A 22867-nucleotide genomic window follows, 5' to 3' on the forward strand; every position below is an offset into this window, starting at 1 on the left:
CCTATCACTCTCTTCCCCTCTATTTCTTCCATGCCAGCCCCCTCTCCCCTGTGCGGTCAACACACAGGCTTGCTACCTTATGGGTAAGGTCTTAGAATCCTGAAGTTGTCTCCTAGCATCGACAGCCCGCTTGGGCTGTCCCTCTAGGGCAGTGATTCTCAACCATGGCTGTTTGAATCACGTGGGGATCTTCTATGTGGCATCCTTGTACAGGGACCATGCTAATCTCTGTATCATCCCAGGTTTGCTATATGTGCTGCCAAAGTGAGCACCACTTGGGGATCTTTTAAAAAATACCATAAACCTCAGCCTCACCTCAAAGATGTAATTGATTTGGACTGTGGCCTGGGCATCAGTATTGTTGAGTTCCCCTGGATTCCAATGTGCACTTGGGGTGAGAACCACTCTTCTAGGAGGGCCATGACTCACTTCATGCTGGCTTTCCTTCCTCATTCAAGTCCTTGAACTCAGTCGCTGCCTGATATCCTTGAGTAGTTGCAGGGGTGCTGGGGTCCTGCTCCCCAAGCTTTCAGTTCCCAGAAGTGTCTCTGCCTCCTTTATTTCCAGCCCCCACACCCTCCACACTCCCCAAATCTTTCCCCTTCCTAACTGACAATCCCAAATCCTGCCCAGAGAGGAGGTTACCAAGGCAACCAGCTTAATCTGGTAACTGTGGCATGTGCTCGGAGTGGAGCCCTCTCCTCTTCTTATTTGGTTCACAAAATGCCTGGGGAGCTCTTAGCCACTCCAGCCAGTTTCTCCTCTTAACCCCAGGGATAGTGGGGTATCCAATAAAGGGAGCCCAGAAAGCTGATACTCGGATCTCTATTCCAGCTTTTTAGCCAAAACTACTCTTTCCCTTTTACTGTTCCCTTTTGAAATCCACAAACAGATGGGTATGCAAAGCTTTAATTCTGTAAACACATGCTCTAGCACACATAGGACCAGATATGCACACACGGTGACACGTGTGGAGTACACACCCTGCAGTTCAACCACCACTCCCAGCCTTTAGCATTCCTGTCCCTGCCTGGTCCCTGCACGGTAAACAGGGGTGGGGCATTGTCCAAGGAGCTTCAATCTCTCTGGAACCTGGTGCCACTCCCCCACCTTGTTACTTTAACCTTGATGTGTTTACACTGAGTGTTTCTCTATACCCACCTCCTTCTGGGGCAGTGTATCTTTAGGGACAGAATGCTCCAAGCACAGGCATCAGGAATAAAGATCATTTAGAGTGCAAATTGGCACCACTTGCCCTACTCCATGGCTATGTCCACCCTGGAGGGGGTCTACACTAAGTGATATTGGCTGGCAGTTCTGGAGCTTGTCACTCATCTCCACAGTCCTGCTTTCTCCTGCTGCCGGCTGGGTTCAGGTGCCCTTGTGCTCCTTGTCTCCTCCCCTCTGCCTCCTGTCTCTTTTCCTCACCCCAACTAGACCTGCCACAACCTGCTGCTGCTCCTTGCCTGGCTTCTACCTGCCTGCCAGCACCTGCCTCTCACAAGCCAGGCCTTCACCACCTATTGTGCCCTACCAGAAAGGGCAGATGGGCACCGCCCCCAGTGCCAATGCCAATCCACTTCAGGCCTTCCCAGCCCTTCTTATAGAAGGAAGATAAAATCACAAATATAGCAACAGAGCATAGTGTCGGGGTTGAGGGTGATGGACACCCAACCAGCAATCTTTGTAGGTCTCACCTGAGTACAAGTCCCAAGTCTGCAGGCCACAGGCCTGCCCTACTTCTTTGAAATGAAACTAAGAGCCCCTGTAAGCCCCCAAGCCAGGAATCTCTCCATTGCTAAATCACTCCATCACCTTTGCCCTTAATTTCTGCATCTGCTCTGAAGCCAATCCCATTCAGCCCTTCACTATTTCCCTCGCGGCCAGCCCCAGCGCCCAAGTTCAAGCCTCGCGCGGGCCAGGGGACGGGCCAGGAGGGGCAGGGGCGGGGACTGGGCGGAGACTGGAAGAGGGGGCGCGGTCTCAGTTCTGCCACCTTCCCCCCTGGCCAGGAGCGCAGCCGCCGCCGCCGCCGCCGCCGCCGCGTCCTCTCTCAGCTTTGCGCTCCGCCCGCTGTCTCTGCCGCCGCAGCCCGGCCCAGGAGCGCAGAGCCCCGGGCACTGGCCCCGCAGCCTATCCACCCTCTGGGCCGCGTGCCAGCTGCAACCGGCATGGGGGGCCACTAACAGCGGACACTCCTTCCCTCTGGCACCTCCCCGGGCCACTGGCCACTGGACCCCGGCCAGCGAGCCTCGGGCTCCTCTGGCCCCCAGTCCGGCGCCTGGCACGGCCCTCCGCTCTGCCCCTCCGGCTCTGAGCATCGTGTCCCCGCCCCCCCCCCCCCCCCCCCCCCGGGACACCGGGGTCCGCCGGCGCCCCCAAGGGGGGGGGGGGGGGGGGGGGCATGAAGCCACTGGAGAAATTTTTGAAGAAGCAGACGTCGCAGCTGGCGGGGCGAACGGTGGCGGGAGGTCCCGGCGGGGGTCCGGGGAGCTGCGGTGGGCCTGGCGGGGGCGGGGGACCTGGTGGGGGCGGCGGTCCAGCCGGGGGACTGCGGCCGCTGCAGCGGCGTCAGAGCGTGTCTCGCCTGCTGCTCCCCGCTTTCCTCCGGGAGCCCCCCGCCGAGCCGGGGCTAGAGCCGCCCCCTGAAGAGGAAGGGGGCGAGCCGGCGGGGGTCGCAGAGGAGCTCGGCAGCGGGGGGCCCTGTTGGCTGCAGCTTGAGGAGGTGCCAGGGCCCGGGCCGCTCGGGGTGGGGGGACCCCTGCGCTCGCCTTCCTCGTACTCCTCTGACGAGCTGTCCCCCGGCGAGCCCCTGACTTCCCCGCCCTGGGCCCCCCTGGGCGCCCCCGAGCGGCCGGAGCATCTTCTGAACCGGGTTCTGGAGCGGCTCGCTGGAGGGGCCACCAGGGACAGCGCCGCCTCAGGTAAGGCTCCTCCATCCCGGAGTTGGGGGTTGTTACCCGGTTCTTCTTCCTTGCCCTTGGAGAGTGGGGGTGGCGCCATGGCGGGAGCCTCGGTGTGGGGCCGAGCGGTCAGCTGAAGTGGGGCAGCGGCCTAGGGGAGGAACAGACCCTTCTGCAGAAGGGAAGTGGCTGTGCCACCTTCCTCCCTGTAGCAGCCTCACCCACTGGCTGGAGAAGAAGGCGAACTCTTTCTCCGAACCTCAAGCCACCCTTCCTTTCCCCTGGACATTCTACCCACAGACTCTCATGGGTCCCTGAGGTTGACTACCTCCTTCTGTGGCCCCAAATTAAGGCCTGACACCCTAAGATGGAAGCTGCCCAGAGCACACCGTGCTTCACACCCCTCACTCCAAGAGGTGCTGCCCGAGACCTGAGAGATGTTCCCGGAGTCCCTGCTTCTGTCTAGAAACACCAGAGCACAGGGCTGGCCCACTCAGTGGGGCAATGCCAGACAGGCGCAAGGCCCAAGCTGCCTTTTGGCCTGGCAAAGGGATGCATTGTCCTTAGCAGCTTGAGGGGGAAGGAGGCATTCTAGTTGGGGGCTGACTCAGAAGGTGTTTGCTGGGGGAGAGGTGGCTGGGCAGACAGACAGCAGGACCCTGCAGCATGGAGGGGATTCTGAGCTCCACCAACTCCTGCCCTTCCCAAGGTAGGCCTCAGCATACGGCCTCTTTAAAAAATAATAGCCACACCCTGAGAAGCTTATTCCCTAAACGATGATACTATTTCACCACTCCCCACCAGCACCCCTACTAAGGGAACTTTGAGGAAACCGAGACCCCAAATTGCCGGTTGGTGGTGGAGGTAAAAGCCTGGTGGGTCTTTAAGTCTGCCTCTCAGTATTTCACTAAGCCCAGCAAGGTCTGAGGGTGGGGAGCCCTGGTTGAGGGCCTCAAGGTGGGGGTTTCACACTTTGCTCTCAGACCTCTGTAGGGAGCCTGGACCTAGGCATGTGGAATGGGACTCCATCCCCCACCCCCTAGGTTTTTTTCAAGACCTGGGCCCTCTCCTTGGCTCAGCTGTCGTTGCCCTGGGGAGCTGACACCTTTTGGATTTAATTAGAAAAATATCAGACACACACAGCTCTCCTAACCATAACTTCCCGCCTACACCACACACCCTGTGTCTCTATGACACATTCCCTGGGGAGGCTGTGCATTGGACCAGAGCCTGGCTTGGAAGAGACAGACGCCAAACTGTAGCCCCCATAGCAGTATCTCCCCCACTCTGCCCCATGTTCCTCTTCCTTTGCTCTGGCTGAGCTCTCCTGTGAGATAGATAGGAACGATGCTGGGCATCCCTATTCCTTGTCACCATCCCTGGGGCCGGAGGTCGGGGCTGGGGCTCTCAGCCTCACTTTAAGAGCATAGCAAGGTAGCTGGGCAAAGAGGAAAAGGGAGAAACTGTCTTTCCCCTTCCACAGGGGCCTGGTGCCACACACTGTGCCTGGTCTCCCCTGGGAAAGGACTCTTGGGTTGCTTGTCATCCTATTATCTGGGCTGGCAAGCTAGATCCCCAGAGTAACTGGTTTGGGGAACCAGTTAGTAAATGAGAATTAGTTTAACCTACCACTCTGATATTCTCCAATATAACCAATGTTCTCAAGCCATCTTGGCTTTTTCCCAGGGTGTGTGGGAGGTGAGGGGGACTTACAGAAGTTATTCCCAAATCAGCCAAAGGCTCACAAACATCTAAGCAGCCTCACCGTGCTCTACCCCGACACTCTGGTTACCTCAGGCAGATCGAGAAAAGAACAAAGACTCAGGAGTCTGGGTTCCTATTCCAGCTCCAGGCAAGTCCCTCCCAACTCTGGGCCTCAGTTTCTCATTTGTGAAATGCAGTAGTTAAAATAGAGGATCTTGTGTTGGTTCTCCTCCTCTACCTTCATGGCTTGAATCAGAGGCCAGGGCATGGTGAGCCAAGGGACTCAGAAGCCTTGGTTTTGTCTGGGGGCAGTGTCTGGGGACCTGGCCCTAACCTGTCCTGGTGAGGACACCTGGCTCCCTCCCTGCGCCCTGCTTGTCTGTGTGTGTCAGGCTGCCCTGCCCCACCCCAGGGCTGGCTGCAAGTCAGGGCGACCTTGTACCTGGCTGACTGGCTGAGCCAGGCCCAGATGGGGGTGTGGAGGGGAAAAGGGTGGTGAGAGCCACTCCCCTCCACCCTTCCATCATTAACCCTTCCGTCTCTGGGCATCTGGGGGACACAGGGTTTCTTCTTAAAGGCTTTTGGGATCAAAGAGATGGCAGTCACTCCCTCTCCCTTTTAATGGGGCTGGTTCTCACCTGCCTAGTTGGAACTCAAAGTTGTTAGGTAGAGAGTAGGGAGGGCAGGAGGGATGAACACACACACACACACACACACACACACACAACACACACACACACCACTGACTCTAACCTCTGTTTGGAAGTTCTTTTTGTCTAGAGACACTTCTGTGGTCTACCTCTTTTTTTCGGGCAGATCTCAAATTTGCTATATTATCTGACCAGCTTCCCACATCCATTGAAGAGAAGTGGGCGTGACCAAAGGGCGCCCCCTCCTTCCCTCCAGCTGCCTTGGCAGCTGCCAACCCCACCCCCGCAGCGGCTGCCCAGAACCTTCACACGTGTGCGTGCGCGCTTGTGCAGAGCATGACGGGGCAGGTGGCCAGGGCTCCAGCCTGGCTAAGGAGAACTCACTCTAGGAGGTGGCGGTGGGGGGAGGGTAGTGAGTGTCCAGTCGGGCCCTACAAGTGCCCGCCTGACATCAGTGATGCCAATTGATCTCTACAGATATCCTGCTGGATGACATCGTCCTCACCCATTCTCTCTTCCTCCCCACGGAGAAATTTCTGCAGGAGCTACACCAGTAATATCCTTTTATGGAGCCTGCAAAAGGGGAGGTCGGGAGGAAGCCACGCCCCCTACCCAATGTGTGATGTCAGGGCCTCCACTCTTCCCTAGAAAATACACCTGGGTTTCAATTCCAGGGGTTTTACTCAGCAGCTGCGTGACCTTGGGCAGACCACTTAACCTCCTAAAGCCTCAGTTTCCTCTTCTGTAAAAAGGGGGTAAATAGCACCTGCCCTGCCTACCTATGGGGCTGCTGTGGAGATCAATCTGATAGTAGATGTGGGAGTGCTTTGGAGACTGCAGAGCCCTGTGCAAGTGTAAGGTGTTATTATTCTATTAAGAATGCCTCTCTCCCCCACTGGATTGCTGCTCTAAACATCTGGTTGCCCAGTGAGTTATTATAGGGTCCGATGTAAACATCAGGTCACGGCTACGCTTTAGTAAGGTCTGCTAGAGACAAGCCACTGGCTGAGCTATTCATAGGGTCTCATGTAAGCATAGGGCCTCTTGCTGAGTTATTTTAGGATCTAATTGTAAATGTCAGGCCACTGAGTAGAATACCATAGGCTCTCTTAGAAACACCGGGCCTTACACTGAGGTATGGTCAGGTTTGTGGTAAGGATCATTGGCCTTTACCAGCTCCAGGTTATGGGCCAGTCAGAGGTTGGGTGGGTCTGGGTAGGGTATCCTCAAGTGAAATTCAAACAGGCAGGATGTGGTCAGATGGATGTGGTCAAGTGGATGCCATCCACACCTACTGTGAGAAAAATACCTGGGCTGAGGCATGAGGGGGTCTTGGCTCCAGGGACACCTGGATCTCCTTTCTTCTTGGCCCCAAGCCTAGAGAGCATTTGGGAGGGCTTAAGCAACCACTGCATCTCATCTCCCTTCCCAGTTTCTTCAGGTCTCCCTGCTTGGGGCTTTTTCTTAACTAAGGGGTCAGCTTTGTTTGGGCAGGAAGCATGGAGGGCCCCGAGGGGCTGGGTCGGAAGCAAGCCTGTCTAGCCATGCTCCTTCATTTCCTGGACACCTACCAGGGGCTGCTGCAGGAGGAAGAGGGGGCCGGCCGCATCATCAAGGTGGGCCTGGGAAGAGAAGGCGGGTGAGCAGGCTATTAGCTCTGGAAGGGGACCCCTTTGAAGGAGCCATACTCCTCAAGCTGGGTACCTGGAAGAAGATGCCTGTGGGCCTTAAGTTTATACGGTCCCTCTGTGCTCCAAGGCATGGAGACCCTGCGCCAGCCCTTGCTGATAGTGATGCTTGGGATGACACCCCTGCCTTCACCTTCTCTCTCCTCTGCTCCCCAGGATCTGTACCTGCTGATTATGAAGGATGAGTCCCTTTACCAGGACCTTCGAGAGGACACACTGAGGCTGCACCAGCTTGTGGAAACAGTGGAGCTAAAGTGAGGGGAATGGGTTGGGGGGAGGGGACAGGACAGAAGTCCCCTTGTTCCTCTATCACAGGGACTGCCTCTGGCCTTTTGACTCCAATGCAGTTTTAGTTTTCAGCCCCTTTCTCTTGCTGGAGGGTAGCACAAAGCACGGCCTCCAGTGGCTTCCTTGTCTGTTGTCCCATCCGTTTCTTTGTTGATCCAGTGGTGTACTGGTACATATTTAACAACCAGCACATCAGGGTCAAAAAAGCCCTGATTTGTAGCTTTTGCTGATTCCCATGGTGTAAATTCTTTCACTGGCTGCTTTAAAGCAACCAACGTGATGTCACCGAATGTGAAGTTGGGCAGAGAAGAGAGGAGCAGTAGCAGGGCTTAGGTAGGATTTTCACCACACAAATACAAGAGAGGTAAATAACCTCAGAAGCACAGACAATAGCAAAATGTAGTAAAACAGGCCACTACCTTTTGTGGTAATAATTTGGCTAGAGGTTTATAAAACTTTTTTTTAATGGCTTTTTAAAAGGCAGTAGGCAGAATCGCCCCCAAATTTCACAATCCGCTGTCATGAGCCAACATGACCCCACTTCAGCACTCCATTGCATCCATCCATCCATCTGTCCGTCTGTCCATCCATCCCTTGGACCACTTCAGTTTCTCTCCAGTCCATCCCTACCGCCACAACCCCCGTTTAGGCCTCATTATCTCTCACCTGGAGTATCGCCACAGCCTCCTGTCCAGGGCTTCAGCTTATGGTCTTGTGTCCTCTCCTTTCTTCCTCCTCCTCCTCCTCCTCCTCTTCTTCTTCTTCTTCTTCTTCTTTTAAATTTTATTAATTTTTAAAAACATTTATTTATTTTGAGAGAGAGACAGAGACAGAGTGAGAGCGGGGGAGGAACAGAGAGAGGGGCGATTGGCAGGCCTGTGGGGGGGGGGGCGGGGTGGAGGGCCGGACAGAGGATCCTAAGCGGGCTCTGTGCTGACAGCAGAAAGCCCAATGCAGGGCTCAAACTCATGAACCTTGAGATCATGACCTGAACTGAAGTCAGACGCTTAACCCACTGAGCCACCCAGGTACCCTGTGTCCTCTCCCTTCTTATGCTGACACCAGAGAGATCTTTCCAGTTTGATGACATCGTGCTCCTATTCCAAAAACATCCTCGGCTCCCAATTGCCTATAAGACAAAATTGCAACATCCTTGCACAGTGTTCAATGAACGCCCTTGCTTTTCTGCCTTCTGCCAATGCTTCCCACCTCATTTCCCAGCCCCCATGACACTCCTTATACACCCCTGAACTCCTGGGCTCTCCCATTTTCCTACCATCATTTACGTGGTCCACTCCAGAAGGACTCCCCCATACCCACTTCTCTTTCTGTTGTCCTTCAAGGCCCAAGTCAGGTGCCATCTTTTTTTTTTTTTTTTTAATGTTTATTCATTTTTTTGAGAGAGAGAAAGCGTACGCGCCAGCACGAATGGGGGAGGGGCAGAGAGAGAGGGGGACAGCGGATCTGAGCTAACAGCAGCGAGCCCGATGTAAGGCTCAAACTCACGAACCATGAGATCATGACCTGAGCTGAAGTCAGATGCTTAACCGACTGAGCCACCCAGGTGTCCCTCAAATGCCATCTTCTTGTTTTTTTTTTAATTTTTAAAAATGTTTTTATTATTTTAATTTTTGAGAGAGAGACAGAGCACGAGCAGGGGAGGGGCAGAGAAAACAGGGGACAGAGGATCCCAAACAGGCTCGAACCCATGAACCATAAGATCATGACTTGAGCCGAAGTCGGACGCTTAACTGACTGAGCCACCCAGGCAACCCAAATGCCATCTTGTTGATGAAAGTTCTCCCTGCCTCATACCAACAGAACTCTCCTTGTACCTTTGTTATATCACCTAACACCTCCTGCCTCGTGTTAGAAGTAGCTGTATACACATCTGTCTCCTCCCCAGGCTGTGAAGTTCTTGTCAGCAAAATTCAGCAAACAGCGGATGACCTACACCTATCATGTGCCAAGTAGTGTGCTAGGCCTGTGGGGTGAAAAAAAAATTTCAGGAAGAACTAAGCCCAGCCCTCAAACGCTCTCAGTCTTGTAGAAGAGATAAGATACGAATGTAAACAAATATTAGCCCAGTGTCCTACGGCAGTTAAAGCCGAAAAGTGACCTTTCCTGGTGGGTGGGGTAGATCAGAGAAGAATTCATGAAAGAGGTGGCATTTGATCTGGGTCACTTGGACTGTTGTCCCATGCTGTTCATTGTCTCTCTTCTGACCTCCTTCATCACTTTCTGAACCTGGTACTGGTGCATCCTTGACTCAGTTCTGATGTCCCTGCTTGATGTTGCCTGCCTGGCGCTCCATATGCCTGGCAGGACTTCCTGACGCCCAGCTGTGTCCATGTCAGGATCCCAGAGGAAAGCCAGCCGCCCAGCAAGCAGGTGAAGCCACTGTTCCGCCACTTCCGCCGGATAGACTCTTGTCTGCAGACCCGAGTGGCCTTCCGGGGCTCTGATGAGAGTGAGTGGGGGCACTAAGAGGGGCAGAGCTTCCAGGGTGGCTCAGAGGGCCCTCTGGGGTCTCTGGATTTGGGGCATTCTCCTTGTGTTGTAGAACCTGTCCTGTTTCCAGCATCTTTTTCAGAAGCCAATCAATTTAGGGTTAGGGGTGAGATGGGATGGGGAACAGAGGTGCCCTGGAGGGGACGATGCCAGCACTGCCATTCTGCCTTCTAATGAAAACCCACCTTCCTGTCTCTGCCCAGTCTTCTGCCGGGTCTACATGCCTGACCACTCTTACGTGACCATACGCAGCCGCCTCTCAGCGTCAGTGCAGGACATTCTGGGTTCTGTGACAGAGAAATTGCAGTACTCAGAGGAGCCTGCAGGGCGCGAGGACTCGCTCATCCTGGTAGCTGTGGCTTCCTCCGGAGGTGAGGCTCAGGAACAGCTGGGCTGAGGGGTGGGTGAGGGGGGGAGCAGGCAGGAGAGGAGAAACTCACCTGCCCAGGGCTCTGGGGCATGGCTAAAGACAAATTCTAGGCCCTGGCTACTTGAAGTGTGGTCCTGGGGCCAGCCACATGAGCATCACCTGGGAGCTTATTAAAACTGCAGCACCTCAGACCCCACCAGACCTGCTGACTCAGAATGAGCATTTTAACAAGATTCCCAGGTGATTCCTATGCACATTAAAGTTTGGAAAGCACTGGCCCAAGACACTTGGATTCTGATCTAGGTGCTTGCCTCTTACTCATCTTGGGATCTGGTTCTTTAACCTCCTGGAGGCTACGTTTTTGAGGCTAAAACACAGGGTGGGCCTCCAATCCCTGTGGGAAGGCAGAGAGCCTGCAATGTAGCCAGAATCCTATTTTCCTCTGAGGCAAGGGAAAAAATATTCCAGTATCATGGGGATGATAGAATTGACAGAAGAGCTGTGGAAGAATGTTGGGGGGTAAAAGAAGGTGATGAATGCCGAGGAAATCATTATTTGAAAATTTCAGATGAATGTGGCACAAACTGGTGATAACAGCAGTCCCATTCGTCTAGAATGTGTCCATGCAGGGTTAGGAGTTTCTAGACGGGATGGCGACAGTGGCTGGGGTGTGTGAGGGTGCAGATAGTCAGGGCTGAGGCAGAACAGCTCGTTCTCCTGCAGAGAAGGTCCTTCTCCAGCCGACTGAAGACTGTGTCTTCACCACGCTGGGCATCAACAGTCACCTGTTTGCCTGCACCCGCGACAGCTATGAGGCGCTGGTAAGAACTCCGTCACAAGGCGTTGGCTGGGAGTGAGGGCCCAGAGGGACTATGGGGCAGAAACTCACAAGCCCAGAGTGGAGCCCAGCCCCTGTGTCCCTGCCTGTCACCAGATGCCCCTCCCCGAGGAGATCCAGGTCTCCCCTGGAGACACAGAGATCCACCGAGTGGAGCCTGAGGACGTCGCCAACCACCTTACTGCCTTCCACTGGGAGCTGTTTCGATGTGTGCACGAGGTGGGGACTGAAGGCGGTGCTGGGCTGGGGGCCTGGAGGGAGAAATGTGCCAACGTGGGGTCCTGGAGACGGGCCATGTGTGCAGCTGAACTTTGCATTAGAAGGTGGCTGGCCGGGTGCCCTCGGGCAATTCACCCCCAGACCCTCTAAGCCTTACGTCTCCAATCTGAAAAAAGCAGCAAAGTGAGAGTCCTTAGTAAAGTGGGTCTAACCAGATAAGGTATCTTTAAAATATTCTCTACTAAAGAGAGAAATTAAGGCAGTGACGATACTGTCTATCAGATGGTTCGAGGACCTGGCACCAAATAAGCGCTCAGTAGAGGGAGAGTATTATTAATGGTGCTTCCCCTCTTCCCCCATTTCTGTTGCATCCCGTCCTGTCCCGGCTTCTTCTATTTTCCACCCCTCCTACCCCTGCCCTCCTGCCTTTGCCTCCTCGGGTCCACTCCGCCTCCCGCCCACGCACACCCCCCACGCCCCGGCGGCCCCTCCGCCACGCTGACGTGGGTGCAGCTGGAATTCGTGGACTACGTGTTCCACGGGGAGCGCGGCCGCCGGGAGACGGCCAACCTGGAGCTGCTGCTGCAGCGCTGCAGCGAGGTCACGCACTGGGTGGCCACCGAGGTGTTGCTGTGCGAGGCCCCGGGCAAGCGCGCGCAGCTGCTGAAGAAGTTCCTCAAGATCGCGGCCATGTGAGTGCGGCCAGCCCGCGGAGGGGGAGCGCGGAGACCACCCCCTTCCCCCCACCTCGCGCTGACCTCTCCTCCCACCCCCGCAGCTGCAAGCAGAACCAGGACCTGCTGTCCTTCTACGCCGTGGTCATGGGGCTGGACAACGCCGCTGTCAGCCGCCTGCGGCTCACCTGGGAGGTGATGCATGGCTGCCCTTTCCTCTCCTCCCGCCTGGGCTGGCCCGGCTCGGGGGATCTTGGCCTGCCGGGCTCACCCCGGTGCTGCCTCCCGCGGTGCGGCTGGCCCTTAGGGAGCCTTTGTGCCAGGCGGAAGGAGGCGCCCTCTTCTGGCAGATCCAGGCCCGGGGCACGCCGCTAGGTTAATGCGCCCTGTCCTTGTGCAAATTAGTAAAAAGCCGGAATCCCCGCCGGAGAGGGGGGCAGGCAGCCCAGGCCAGGTCTCAGACTTGGATGCTGGATTCCAGCCAGCGCTCAGTGAGGCCCCTTGTGCGTGGCAGTGCCAACGCAGAGGCTCGAATTCCCCAGAATAATTCATTCCTCCGGGCTGCTTCAAGCTCCCCAGACCTCACTACGGGCTGATTCTATTTCCCTACCCACCAGACCAGCTTGCCAGTCCCTTGCAAGATAGCCGGGCCCTTTCCCCCTCTGACACCTGGGGATTAGCCAGAGCTGCCCTGAAACGCAAGGAGCTCCAGTCTGACATTCCTTCTCCTTCCTTCAAACTCTCTGCAGAAGCTGCCCGGGAAATTCAAGAATTTGTTCCGCAAATTTGAGAACCTGACAGTGAGTGGGTTCAGCTCTTTTATCTGCCCCTGGGCTTGCACCCCAGAGACCCTCTGTTCCCACAAACCTTCCTCCTCAAGCTTGCCTTTAAGGTTTTTAGTGACCAAGACCCTTCCCCTGGCATGCTGGGAGGGGGAAGGGTGGGTGGATTGCTGCCCTGTTTGCTTTGGAGGTGAGGGGAGGACAGTCAAGCTCCTCCCCATCTCACCCCCAGCTAGACACCCATACATACCTCTCTCTGATCAGAGATGGATCTAGGGCAGGGGGATGAGGGAGGAGTAGGGGGCATCTTTGAGGTACGCTGGGACTATGTGTCCCCTAACCTCTCTTCTGCGGAATGCCAGGACCCCTGCAGGAACCACAAAAGCTACCGAGAAGTCATCTCCAAGATGAAACCTCCTGTGATTCCCTTTGTGCCTCTGATCCTCAAAGGTGAGAGTCAATCCCATGCTCTTCTGGCCACAGTCTCTGTGCCCCAGTTCCGGCTATCAACCACTGTCACTTAGCTATGAATGCCCACTGGAGAGGAGCCCCGCACTGAGGGGTCGTGGGGGAGGGGAAGGGCCCTTTGGACCTCCTCTCTTCTTCCTCACATTTGCTTCTCTTCCCTCCCCTAGACCTGACTTTCCTGCATGAGGGGAGTAAGACTCTTGTCGATGGTTTGGTGAACATTGAGAAGCTGGTGAGTGGTACGGCCTACCCTGGTCCGGGAGCAGGGGCTGGCATCCTTCCCCCCACCCCCAGCCCCCTCCCCGCATCCTGGCAGCCCCCTAAAGACAGCAACCTTCCTTCTTGGTGCCCAGCTTGCCTGACAGACTCCTGACCGTCCCTGCTGCCATTGCTGTGGCAACACGCCCACAGGCCACAAAGCTGACAGGGAGCTGGGGGGGGGGGGCGGGCAACTCTACCTTCCCTCACCGGCCCCATTACACCCCTTCTTTGGTTCTTCAGAGACCCTCCAGAATTAGACCCTGGAGGGAGTGGAATCAAACCAGCAGAGTTGGAGAATAGACCAGGGGGAGCATAAGAGGGGGGGAGCATCTTTCTGTACCCTTTTTAGGGCTCATTTCTTGTCATCTCCCAGCATTCAGTGGCTGAAAAGGTGAGGACAATCCGCAAATACCGGAGCCGGCCCCTTTGTGAGTACCCAGGCTTCTAAGAGCTTTACAGGTAGAGCTTTGACTGAGCGGGAGGATTCCGGGAGGAGACCATCCTCAATTCTTTATTTCCTTAAACTTGTCAGCTCTCCATCCTCTCTTTGGCCTCTCTAGGGACCCTCCTGTCCCAATCCACACCCCTCTTCTCTGGCTGGTAGGCATGTAGAGCAAGAAGGGAGGCTGGGAGCCTGAAGGCCTCTCTCTTGTCACACCTCCAGGCCTGGATATGGAGGCATCCCCCCATCACCTGCAGACCAAGGCCTATGTGCGCCAGTTCCAGGTCATCGACAACCAGAACCTCCTCTTCGAGCTCTCCTACAAGCTGGAGGCTAATAGTCAGTGAGAACAGAGGTTCTGGTCAGTGCCCCACCAGGGTCCTTGGGCACCTGGCACTCAAGCACTTTGCACGCTATCCCAACCCACCTCTGACATCTTTCCCTTGGAGCAACTTCCTGCCCCTCAGGAAAGAGTCGGATGGACTTACCACTGGGCTCATAAGCCTGTTCATCCTGCTGAAGTCCTCTCCCCCTTGCTCCTTCAAGCCAAAACCGCACTCTGCTGGGTCCTGCCCTCGCAGGGATGGGGGGCAGAACACTCCTTCCTCTGCCCCCTCTCATTGAGGTCTGTTCCAGAGATGGAGCTTCCAACCTCCTCCTCCCACGCAGACAGGAAAGCTGCCCACGTTGTCTGTGAGACAGAGCGGAACTGTGGAAGGGATTGGCAGCCTTCCTCTCCACCCGTGGCCGGCTTCTCCCTGGTCAGGGCTGGGACCCCTGGATGCACCCCTCCTGGAATATTATATTGCCCTTGTGTCTGTGTGTGTGTGTGTGTGCGCGCGCGTGTGTGTGTGTGCACCTGTCCCCTTTAAGAAGCAGCAGCGCATCTGTAACTGAGGGAGGGTGTTGTGTGTAGCAGGGGTCCTTCTGTTTGGTGCTACCCTGGTCTACTTGGCCCTGTGATGGTGCGGGGTGCTGTCCCCACCCCCACCGCTCCCTGCTCAGCTCCTTGTGCTGCCCCATGTGCCCAAGCCTGTGGTTGAAGCTGCTCATGGGGCAGGGGGCAGCAGCGAGGGGGAAGGGGTTACCTGTCAGCCCTTGGGAGTCCTCCACTCACGCCTCCCCAAGGTCTCTGGGTGGGCTCTGGTGAGAGGGTAAGAGATGCTCAGGGAAACACAGGCCTAAGCTGCCTACAGGACACTCCCTCTGCATTGCGGGGTGGGACGTGGTGGTATCAGGAGTTGGGGGCGTTTGCTGCCCACACTCCTTCTTTTGGGGTGTCTTACTGCTAAGAAGGGAGCTGTCATCCCCCTCCTTCTGGCTCTTCTGAGGGACACCAACAACATGGTCTCTATCCTCCTCCCTGTGTTGACTCCCCCTTGGTCCTCCCCATCAGAGCTGGGGTGGGGCAGACCCCTGTCCCTGGGCAGGTAGCCCACAGAAGTGAGGGGAGGGAATGGCTGAGACCGTAAAGGCCACACTGGACTGTGGTGATGCCTTTAATACCTCTCTGTCTCCCCTCCCTCTCCCACACAGGCCTCCAGGGCTGAGGGGCGCAGGGCTCCTGGCAGCTACCGGGTGAGGTTCCCTGGCACAGCCTCACCCTCCTTTCTGGCGCCACCTCTTTCTCTTCTGAAGAGGCAGCAGCAGCAACAGCAAAAACAGCTGCTGCTCCTGCTCTGAGGGTGTATATATTTTTTACCAAAAGCTCTGGAATTGTAAATTTATTTTTTAAAACTCAAAGAGGGAAAGAGCCTTGTATCATATGTAAACATTGTATCATAGGTTATGTTGTACAGTCCCTTTTATACAGTGTCTGTCTCGTTCCTGCCACAAAAGATGTCTATGGACCCCTCATCCCCCATACATACACTGGCACTGTGTCCCACCGCCTCCATCCCCCAAGGACGGTGACCATAGGCCCCCCTCCCGCTCCCTGCTTCCTCCCTGCAGCTTAACACGCGCCCTCCTCTCCCTGGGCCGCCCTCCTCCTGACCCCACGCAGCAGCCTTCTCTCGAAGCTCCCACAACCCTCCTCAAGCACTGGGGCCCACTGGTCCAGTCTTAGCTGCTTCCCGCCCCCAGCCGTGATGCCTGCCCCGCTGCTCCCCAGCTTTGCCAGAGTGAACCGTGTGTACCGTACAGGCTCGGTTGTCTGCAGAAGCCGCTGGCTGGAGAAAAAGCTGATAAAGTCTATGAATCAAGCTGCTTGCTGTTCTCCACTCTGTTTCTCTGAGGGAGAGGGTGAGGGAGGGGAGAGGGGACCGCCTCTCAGTGTGCTGGGCCCCTCAGCAGGGCTGTTCTCAGTCTGGAAAGTCTGGAAAGACTTTTAAAATGTGGATGAGGGAAAAGTGCCAGCCTCTTAAGACTTGCCACATAGTGTCTGGAACTTGGAAGAGTGGAAGTTTGAGTTCTTCCATGTTCCAGGTGCCCTAGACGTGGGATCTTGTTAAATTCTACCACCATAAGGTGGAAGATGGAATCCTAGCATAAGGTCCACGTTACAGGCGAGCGAGGGGGCAGAACTGGGCCCCTAACTCAGATCTGTCACTGCAGACAGCATGCATGCACATTCCCCCAGCCGCTACCCAGACAGCACATGCCATTCACACAACCAGTGTCTGCCAGTTATACTAGGATGGGGGGCATCTAGAGCCTTAGTGCTCTAAGGATGGCCTAAGCTCCAGCAGATGACATATTCAGACAGCTACCCATAAGTCCTTGGCCTTCCCTTGGCCCACATCTGTTATTCCCTCTCTCCTGCATCTTAGAAAACGGTCCTCTCATCCACCCAGGTTTTCAAGGCAAGGATGCAGGCCTCGCCCTGATGCCTCCTTCTCATCCCTCCCTCACTCATCAACCAGTCTCTCCTGCTACAATTCCAGGACACGTCCTGATTGATCCACTTCTCTGACTCCTCTATTACCATCTAGTGCAAACCATTTGTGGGTCTTGACCCACACTAGCCTCCTGTCTGGTGTCTCAGCTTCCTCTGCCCAACCCAACCCTAATCCCACCACTTGGTTCTCAGAGTGCAGCCAGGTTGCTCTGCTAAAAACCTGCATCAGATCATGAATGACTACACTTTTAAAAAGTGGTAATACCAGTATCAGCAAGGGTGTGGAGCAACTGGAACCTTTATATGCTGTTGGTGGGGAGTGTGAATTGGCACAGCTACTTTGGAAACCTGCTTGGCAGTGCTTACAAAGACTAAATGTACACCTAACCTATGACCTAGAATTTCCACTCCCAAGAGAAATCAGTGCTTGATGTCCAGTGAAAGACACATCCAACAGTGATCAATAGCAGTTTTATTAATGACCGTGAAACTGGAAGAAGCCAGAATGTCCTTCAGCAGGTGAATGGATAAATCAATTGCGGTATACTATTACAACGGAATACTACGTAGCAATAAAAAAGAACAACTACAACCTGCATGAAGAAGCCTCACTCACAGACGTAATGCTGAGTAAAAGAAGCCACACACATAAGACTACAAACGGTAGGATTCCACTTAAGAGAAATTCAAGAATAGACCCAATTAATCTATGGGGATAGAAGTAAAAATAGTGGTTACTTGATGGGGATGGGAGAGAGTATTGACTGGGAAGGGGCATAAGGAAGCCCTTTGTGGTGATAAAAATGTTTTATATTTTTAAAAATTTAAATTTATTTATTTTGAGAGAGGCAGAGACAGTGCACGTGGGGGAGGGGCAGAGAGAAAGGGAGACAGAGAATCCCAAGCAGGCTCTGCAGTGTCAGCGTGGAGTCCAGTGTGGGCTTGAACCCACAAAACCATGAGATCGTGACCTGAGCTGAAACCAAGAGTCGGACACTTAACTGACTGAGCTACCCAGGTGCTCCAAGAATGTTCTGTATCTTGACCTGGGGGGTGGTTATGTGTGTGTGTTCACTCAATTGTGAGATTTAGGCAATAACTGTAGGTTTGTTACATCTCGGCTAAAACAATTCAGATTGTAACACTCCTGTTTCCAATAACGCATTAAGAATCAAAATTCTCCCTCTCCGACCCCATCTCCTGCCCCCTCTCCTCTTACTCACCCCACTGCAGCCACACTGACTGCTTTACTGTTCCTTAAAAACCCTAAGACTCATTCCTGTCTCAGGGAATCACCTTTGCTCTTCTCCGAGCCTTTCCTGACCACTCTGTTTCCATCTCACCCACCCCCACTCTGTCCCCTACCCCCTGTATAGTCAAGGCACTCATCACTCCCTGACATCATATATATTCTCTGTGTATTTTCTTTGCGCCCACTCCCCTACAAGGATGTTAGCTCCATGAGTGTCTTGTTTGCTATCCAGAGCCGAGAACAGTACCTGGCACAGAGAAGACGCTCAATACATATTTGGTGAATTAATAAATTAGGTTGGTTGAAATAGGAGCAGTAAGAGTGGACAGAACACAAGATGATAAATGCTCTAGGAATTGAGCTAAAGAGATTCACTACTGGTCTGAGGATGGGGGGTGGGTAGTGGTGGGGACAATAAAAGAAAACTTCTTGAGAATGATGACTTAGGCCTTGAAGCAGGTTTGATGGCCAAAGTGCAAAAGTGGGAAGTCAGGGATGAGGCACCGGGAGGCACTGAGAGCTGCCTCTGCCCTGCTGGACTGGTTACAAGGGAAGCCAGATGTATGGGGGCTGGACAGGTTCTGCCCTCTTTAAAGGGTACTGGTCGCACCCTCAAGGACTCCATGCCCTGGTGCAGGATCATAGGGACCAGTCCTTTCTGTCCCTGCTCTTCTACCCCCAGGGAGGGCAGAGAAAGTGGTGTGGGCTATTCTCCTTATCCCCATCTTGGCCACCTCCAGAGCCATCAGTCATCTGCTCTCTTTCAGGGGTGATGATAAGAACTGACACTTGGAACGGTGTCCTTTGCCACTCACTGTGCTTGACTTTATGTGCCTTCTCTCAATTAATCTTCCCAACAAATAGGTTGGCTCTATCAGCGTCACTTTCCAGATGAGAACCAAGGTCATGAGAAGTTTAGCATCACAGGCACAGAGAGGCCAAGTCACAGCTAGCAAGAATTTGAATCCAGTTATTCTGACTCCGGAGACCACAGTTTAAGCTCTGCACAATCCCCAGAGCTTGAATAACTGAGAAATGGCCATCTTGCACTCATCAGGGCTGCAGTGGCCACTTGACTGGAGCTGGGTGACTGGGGTGTGGGGGACATATATCCTTTCTGGTCCCTTCCTCACCCTGTCTGAATTCTGCTTCCTTGTGGGGAGAGTGGCCGAGACAAGAGACGTGGCCAAGGTCTACTGTGGACTGAGAGGGGAGAGGATGAACTTACTTAGTAGCATTGCACATCGTAGGCTGGTCTAGCAGTGAACAAAAGGGTGAAAATGATTTGGAGTGGTCACAAGACCAGCATGAGATGCCCTCTTGAGGAGGTGTAGAGAGAGGAGTGAAGAATTTCAACAGTGCCCTTTGAATCCACTAGGTGTCACCACCGATTTCTTTCTCCTGAAGCTTGGGGCTAGGAGGAGGGTAGAACATTTCTTGGGGTGTACTGAATCTCTCACATGGTTGGTCTATCCCCAGGCATGAGTCAGAAGTTTGACCAGAATAGCTTGTATCTTTCATGCTCCTCTTTCTGCTGGCTCTTTCCCACTTAGCATTTAAACCCTCTCATCTCCCCATTTTTTTTTTAATTTTTTTTTTTTTAATGTTTATTTATTTTTGAGACAGAGAGAGACAGAGCATGAACGGGGGAGGGTCAGAGAGAGGGAGACACAGAATCTGAAACAGGCTCCAGGCTCTGAGCTGTCAGCACAGAGCCCGACGCAGGGCTCGAACTCATGGACCACGAGATCATGACCTGAGCCAAAGTCGGCCGCTTAACCAACTGAGCCACCCAGGCACCCCTCGTCTCCCCATTTTTAAAAAGCACTCTCTTGACCCTACGTGCTTGCTCCAGCTTATTCCCTCTCTTACTTGGCAGTTCAAGGCCAAACTGCTGCAAAGGATTGTCTCCACCTCCTCATCTCCCATTCCTTCCTTTTTTATTTTGTCTTGTTTCCCCAACTTTCCATCATGAATCATCTTAAACACAGAAAAGTTTAAAGATTAGTACAGTGAATAGCCTTGAAACTTTCTAGATTCTACAATTACCATTTTGCTAATTGGCTTTTGTTGTCTCTTTCCCACTTCCTCTCCCTTTCTCTCTACACACACACACACACACACACACACACACACACACACACACGCTTTCTTTTGCCAAGCTACTTGAAAGTAAGTTGCAAACATTAATATCATTTCACTCCTAAAAGCCTCAGTGGAAACTTCCTAAGAATAAGGACAATTTCCCGCATATCCACCACAGCATTATCACACCTAAGAAAGCCAGCAGTAGTTCTCAGATATCATCTAATATTCAGTCTCTATTTGATTTTCCCAGGTTGTCTGAAAAATCTCTTTTTAAAAACCTAAAAAAAAAGAGGGGTGCCTGGCTGGCTCAGTCAGTAGAGCATGGGACTCTTAATCTCAAGGTTGTGAGTTCAAGCCCCACATTGGGTGTAGAACTTACCAAAACAAAACACTTAAAAAAAGAAATCCTGGGGGTGCCTAGCTGGCTCAGTCAGTGGGGCATGTGACTCTTGGTCTTGGGGTCATGAGTTCAAGCCCCACGTTGGGGCTAGAGATTACTTAAAAACTTTTTTTAATTAAATCTAAATCTTTTTTTTTTTTTTTTTAAGGTGGGGGATTCTGATCCAATCAAGGCCCAGCAGTGCATTGGGTTCTTATATCTCGTTTCTTTTAATTTAAAACAGCTCTTTTCTTTTTTTCCAACAACATTGACTTTTCGAAGTCTAGGAGAGATGTCTTGTAAAATGTCCCAGATTCTTGACTTCTCTGTTTCCCCATGCTCTTGTTCCCTTATACTTTCATCCCCTCTAATGTAATTTACATTTTTCTAGTAGTTACACTTAAAAAGTAAGAACAGGCAAATTAATTTCAATAATATATTCTATTTAACTCAATATATACAAAACAATGTTATTTTAACATGTAATTGATATGAAAATACTGAGCTATTTTACTTTTTTTATATTAAGTCTTTGAAACCTGGTGTTAATTTTATATTTAACAGCATATGTCAAGCTAGACTAGTCACAATTTTAATTGTTTAATAGCTACAAGTGGCTAGTGGCTCCCAAATTGGACAATTTAGCTCCCAAATTAGCGAACATTCCTTATAGTGGTTTTCTGGAGCTTAAATATTCTAGAAAAAATACTTTTTAAAAAAAGTTTATTTATTTATTTGGGGGTGGGGGAAGGAGCAGGGAGAGAGAGAGAGAGAGAGACAGAGAGAGACAGAGAGAGCCCCAATAGGCTCCACGCTCAGCACAAAGCCTGACGCAGGGCTTAATCCCACAAACCGCAAGATCATAACCTGAGCCCAGATCAAGAGTTGGATGCTCAATCCACTGAGCCACCCAGGCACCCGTAGAGAAGAATACTTTATAGGTGATGCTGTTAATACCATTGTACCGGGAGGCAAATAACGTCAGGTTGGTTCCTATCAGTGATGGCTGAGTTTGTCCAGGAGGGATTGCCAGATCTCTCCATGAAAAAGATAATATATTTCTTCTCTTTGTTGTATGTGGTGATTTTTGCATCTTGTAAATATCCTATTTATCTCAATCATTCTTTCCTGCTAAAAAATTATGTTTAAATGTGTAATTTTTCAATCACGCAAAAAGTTTAAAGACTAAGGTAATGAACACCCATGTCTCCACCATCCAGTTTAGGAAATAAAACCTGACCCTGCAGCTGGGGTCCCCGGTGCCTGTCCCCAGCCACGTCTCCTTCCTTTCTCCCCAGAGACAACCGCTTTCCTAAGTGTGGTATCATTTCCCTGTATTTCCATAAATATTCACTGTGTATGTATACATCTCAGAACAATATATTTTTTTTTGCATTCTGGGGAGTAACAGTTTTATTGAGACCTTTTCATGCACTATTTAAAGTGTACAGTTCAATGGCTTTTAGCATAACCACGGAGTTGCGTGACTATTGCCACAATCGACTTTAGAACATGTTCATCACCTCAAAAAAGAAATCATACAAGAGTGTTCAGAGCAGCATTATTTGTGATAGCCAAAAAGTGGAAACAACTCAGTATCCATTAATTGATGCATGGATAAACTAAAATGTGGTATATCCATAAAATGAAGTATTATTTAGTGATAAAAAGGAATGAAGCACGGATACAGGCTACAATGTGGATGCACCTTGAAAACACTACACTAAGAAGCCAGACACAAAAGCTTACATATTGTATGAAATGTCAAATCTATAGACATAGAGAGTGGTTTAGGGGTTGCCAGGAGACAGGAGGAAGGCAGAATTGGGAGAGGCTATTAATGGGTACAAGTTTTCTTTTTGGGGTGATGAAAAAGTGCTGGAATTAGATAGTGGTGATGGTTGCACAATACTGAGAATATATAAAACCTGCTCAACTGTACACTTTCAAGTGGTTAAAACAGTTTCCTGTTATGTGAACTTTGTGTGCTTGACTTGTAGACACATAGCTCCAATCTGCCTCTGTCTTCACCTGGAGTTCTCCCCTGTGTATGTCTGAGGCCTCTCCTCTTCTTGTACGGACATCTGTCACTGGATTTAGGGCCCACCCTAATCTACTTCATTTCATCTTGACCCACCTGGCTTCAATTTAACTAATTTTATCTGCAAAGACCTTATTTCCAAATAAGGCCAAATTCTGAGGTTCCAGGTGAACATGAATTTTTTTTGGGGGGGGGACACCATTCAATCCACTCCAAGATCCTTTAACCATTGGTTAATTGGGTTATTTGTCTTTTTATTACTGAGTTTTAAGAGTTTTTTAATATTTGCATGTTTTAAAACTTTATATAAATACTGTCCTCCTAGGTATAGTGTTCAGCGACCTTCCCTCCTCAAGGTTATGCTTGTGAGATTCACCCAGGTCAATAGGTGTAACTCTAAAAACAAAAACAAAAAAACAAGCCAGGGCGCCTGGGTGGCTCAGTCGGTTGAGTGTCCGACTTCGGCTCAG

The 22867-nt window shown here is 52.2% G+C and overlaps 1 protein-coding gene and 1 pseudogene across 1 annotated transcript; one reads left to right on the plus strand and one right to left on the minus strand.

Annotated features, from left to right (window-relative positions):
- Positions 1-175: 175 nt before the first annotated feature.
- LOC125927702 (uncharacterized) lies at positions 176-272 on the minus strand (annotated as a pseudogene).
- Positions 273-2404: 2132 nt separating this feature from the next.
- On the plus strand, positions 2405-14544 carry RAPGEFL1 (Rap guanine nucleotide exchange factor like 1). The gene is made up of 15 exons (XM_049636007.1): positions 2405-2924; positions 5735-5810; positions 6732-6873; positions 7102-7199; positions 9591-9703; positions 9948-10115; positions 10838-10935; positions 11049-11171; positions 11685-11863; positions 11950-12040; positions 12595-12645; positions 12990-13077; positions 13263-13327; positions 13730-13784; positions 14021-14544. Exons 1-15 carry the CDS (start codon positions 2405-2407, stop codon positions 14143-14145), a joined length of 1992 nt encoding a protein of 663 aa, XP_049491964.1. The 3' UTR covers positions 14146-14544.
- The last annotated feature ends 8323 nt before the right edge of the window (positions 14545-22867 follow it).

The sequence above is a fragment of the Panthera uncia genome, chromosome E1, assembly GCF_023721935.1.
Source record: "Panthera uncia isolate 11264 chromosome E1, Puncia_PCG_1.0, whole genome shotgun sequence".
NCBI lineage: Eukaryota > Metazoa > Chordata > Mammalia > Carnivora > Felidae > Panthera > Panthera uncia.

Bases quoted from the DNA above. Each gene is read 5' to 3' on its own strand.
- RAPGEFL1 (XM_049636007.1), top strand. From the start codon at position 2,405: ATGAAGCCACTGGAGAAATTTTTGAAGAAGCAGACGTCGCAGCTGGCG. The intron at 9,704-9,947 runs GTGAGTGGGGGC...GTCTCTGCCCAG, and splicing joins CTTCCGGGGCTCTGATGAGA to TCTTCTGCCGGGTCTACATG. The intron at 11,864-11,949 runs GTGAGTGCGGCC...CCACCCCCGCAG, and splicing joins TTCCTCAAGATCGCGGCCAT to CTGCAAGCAGAACCAGGACC.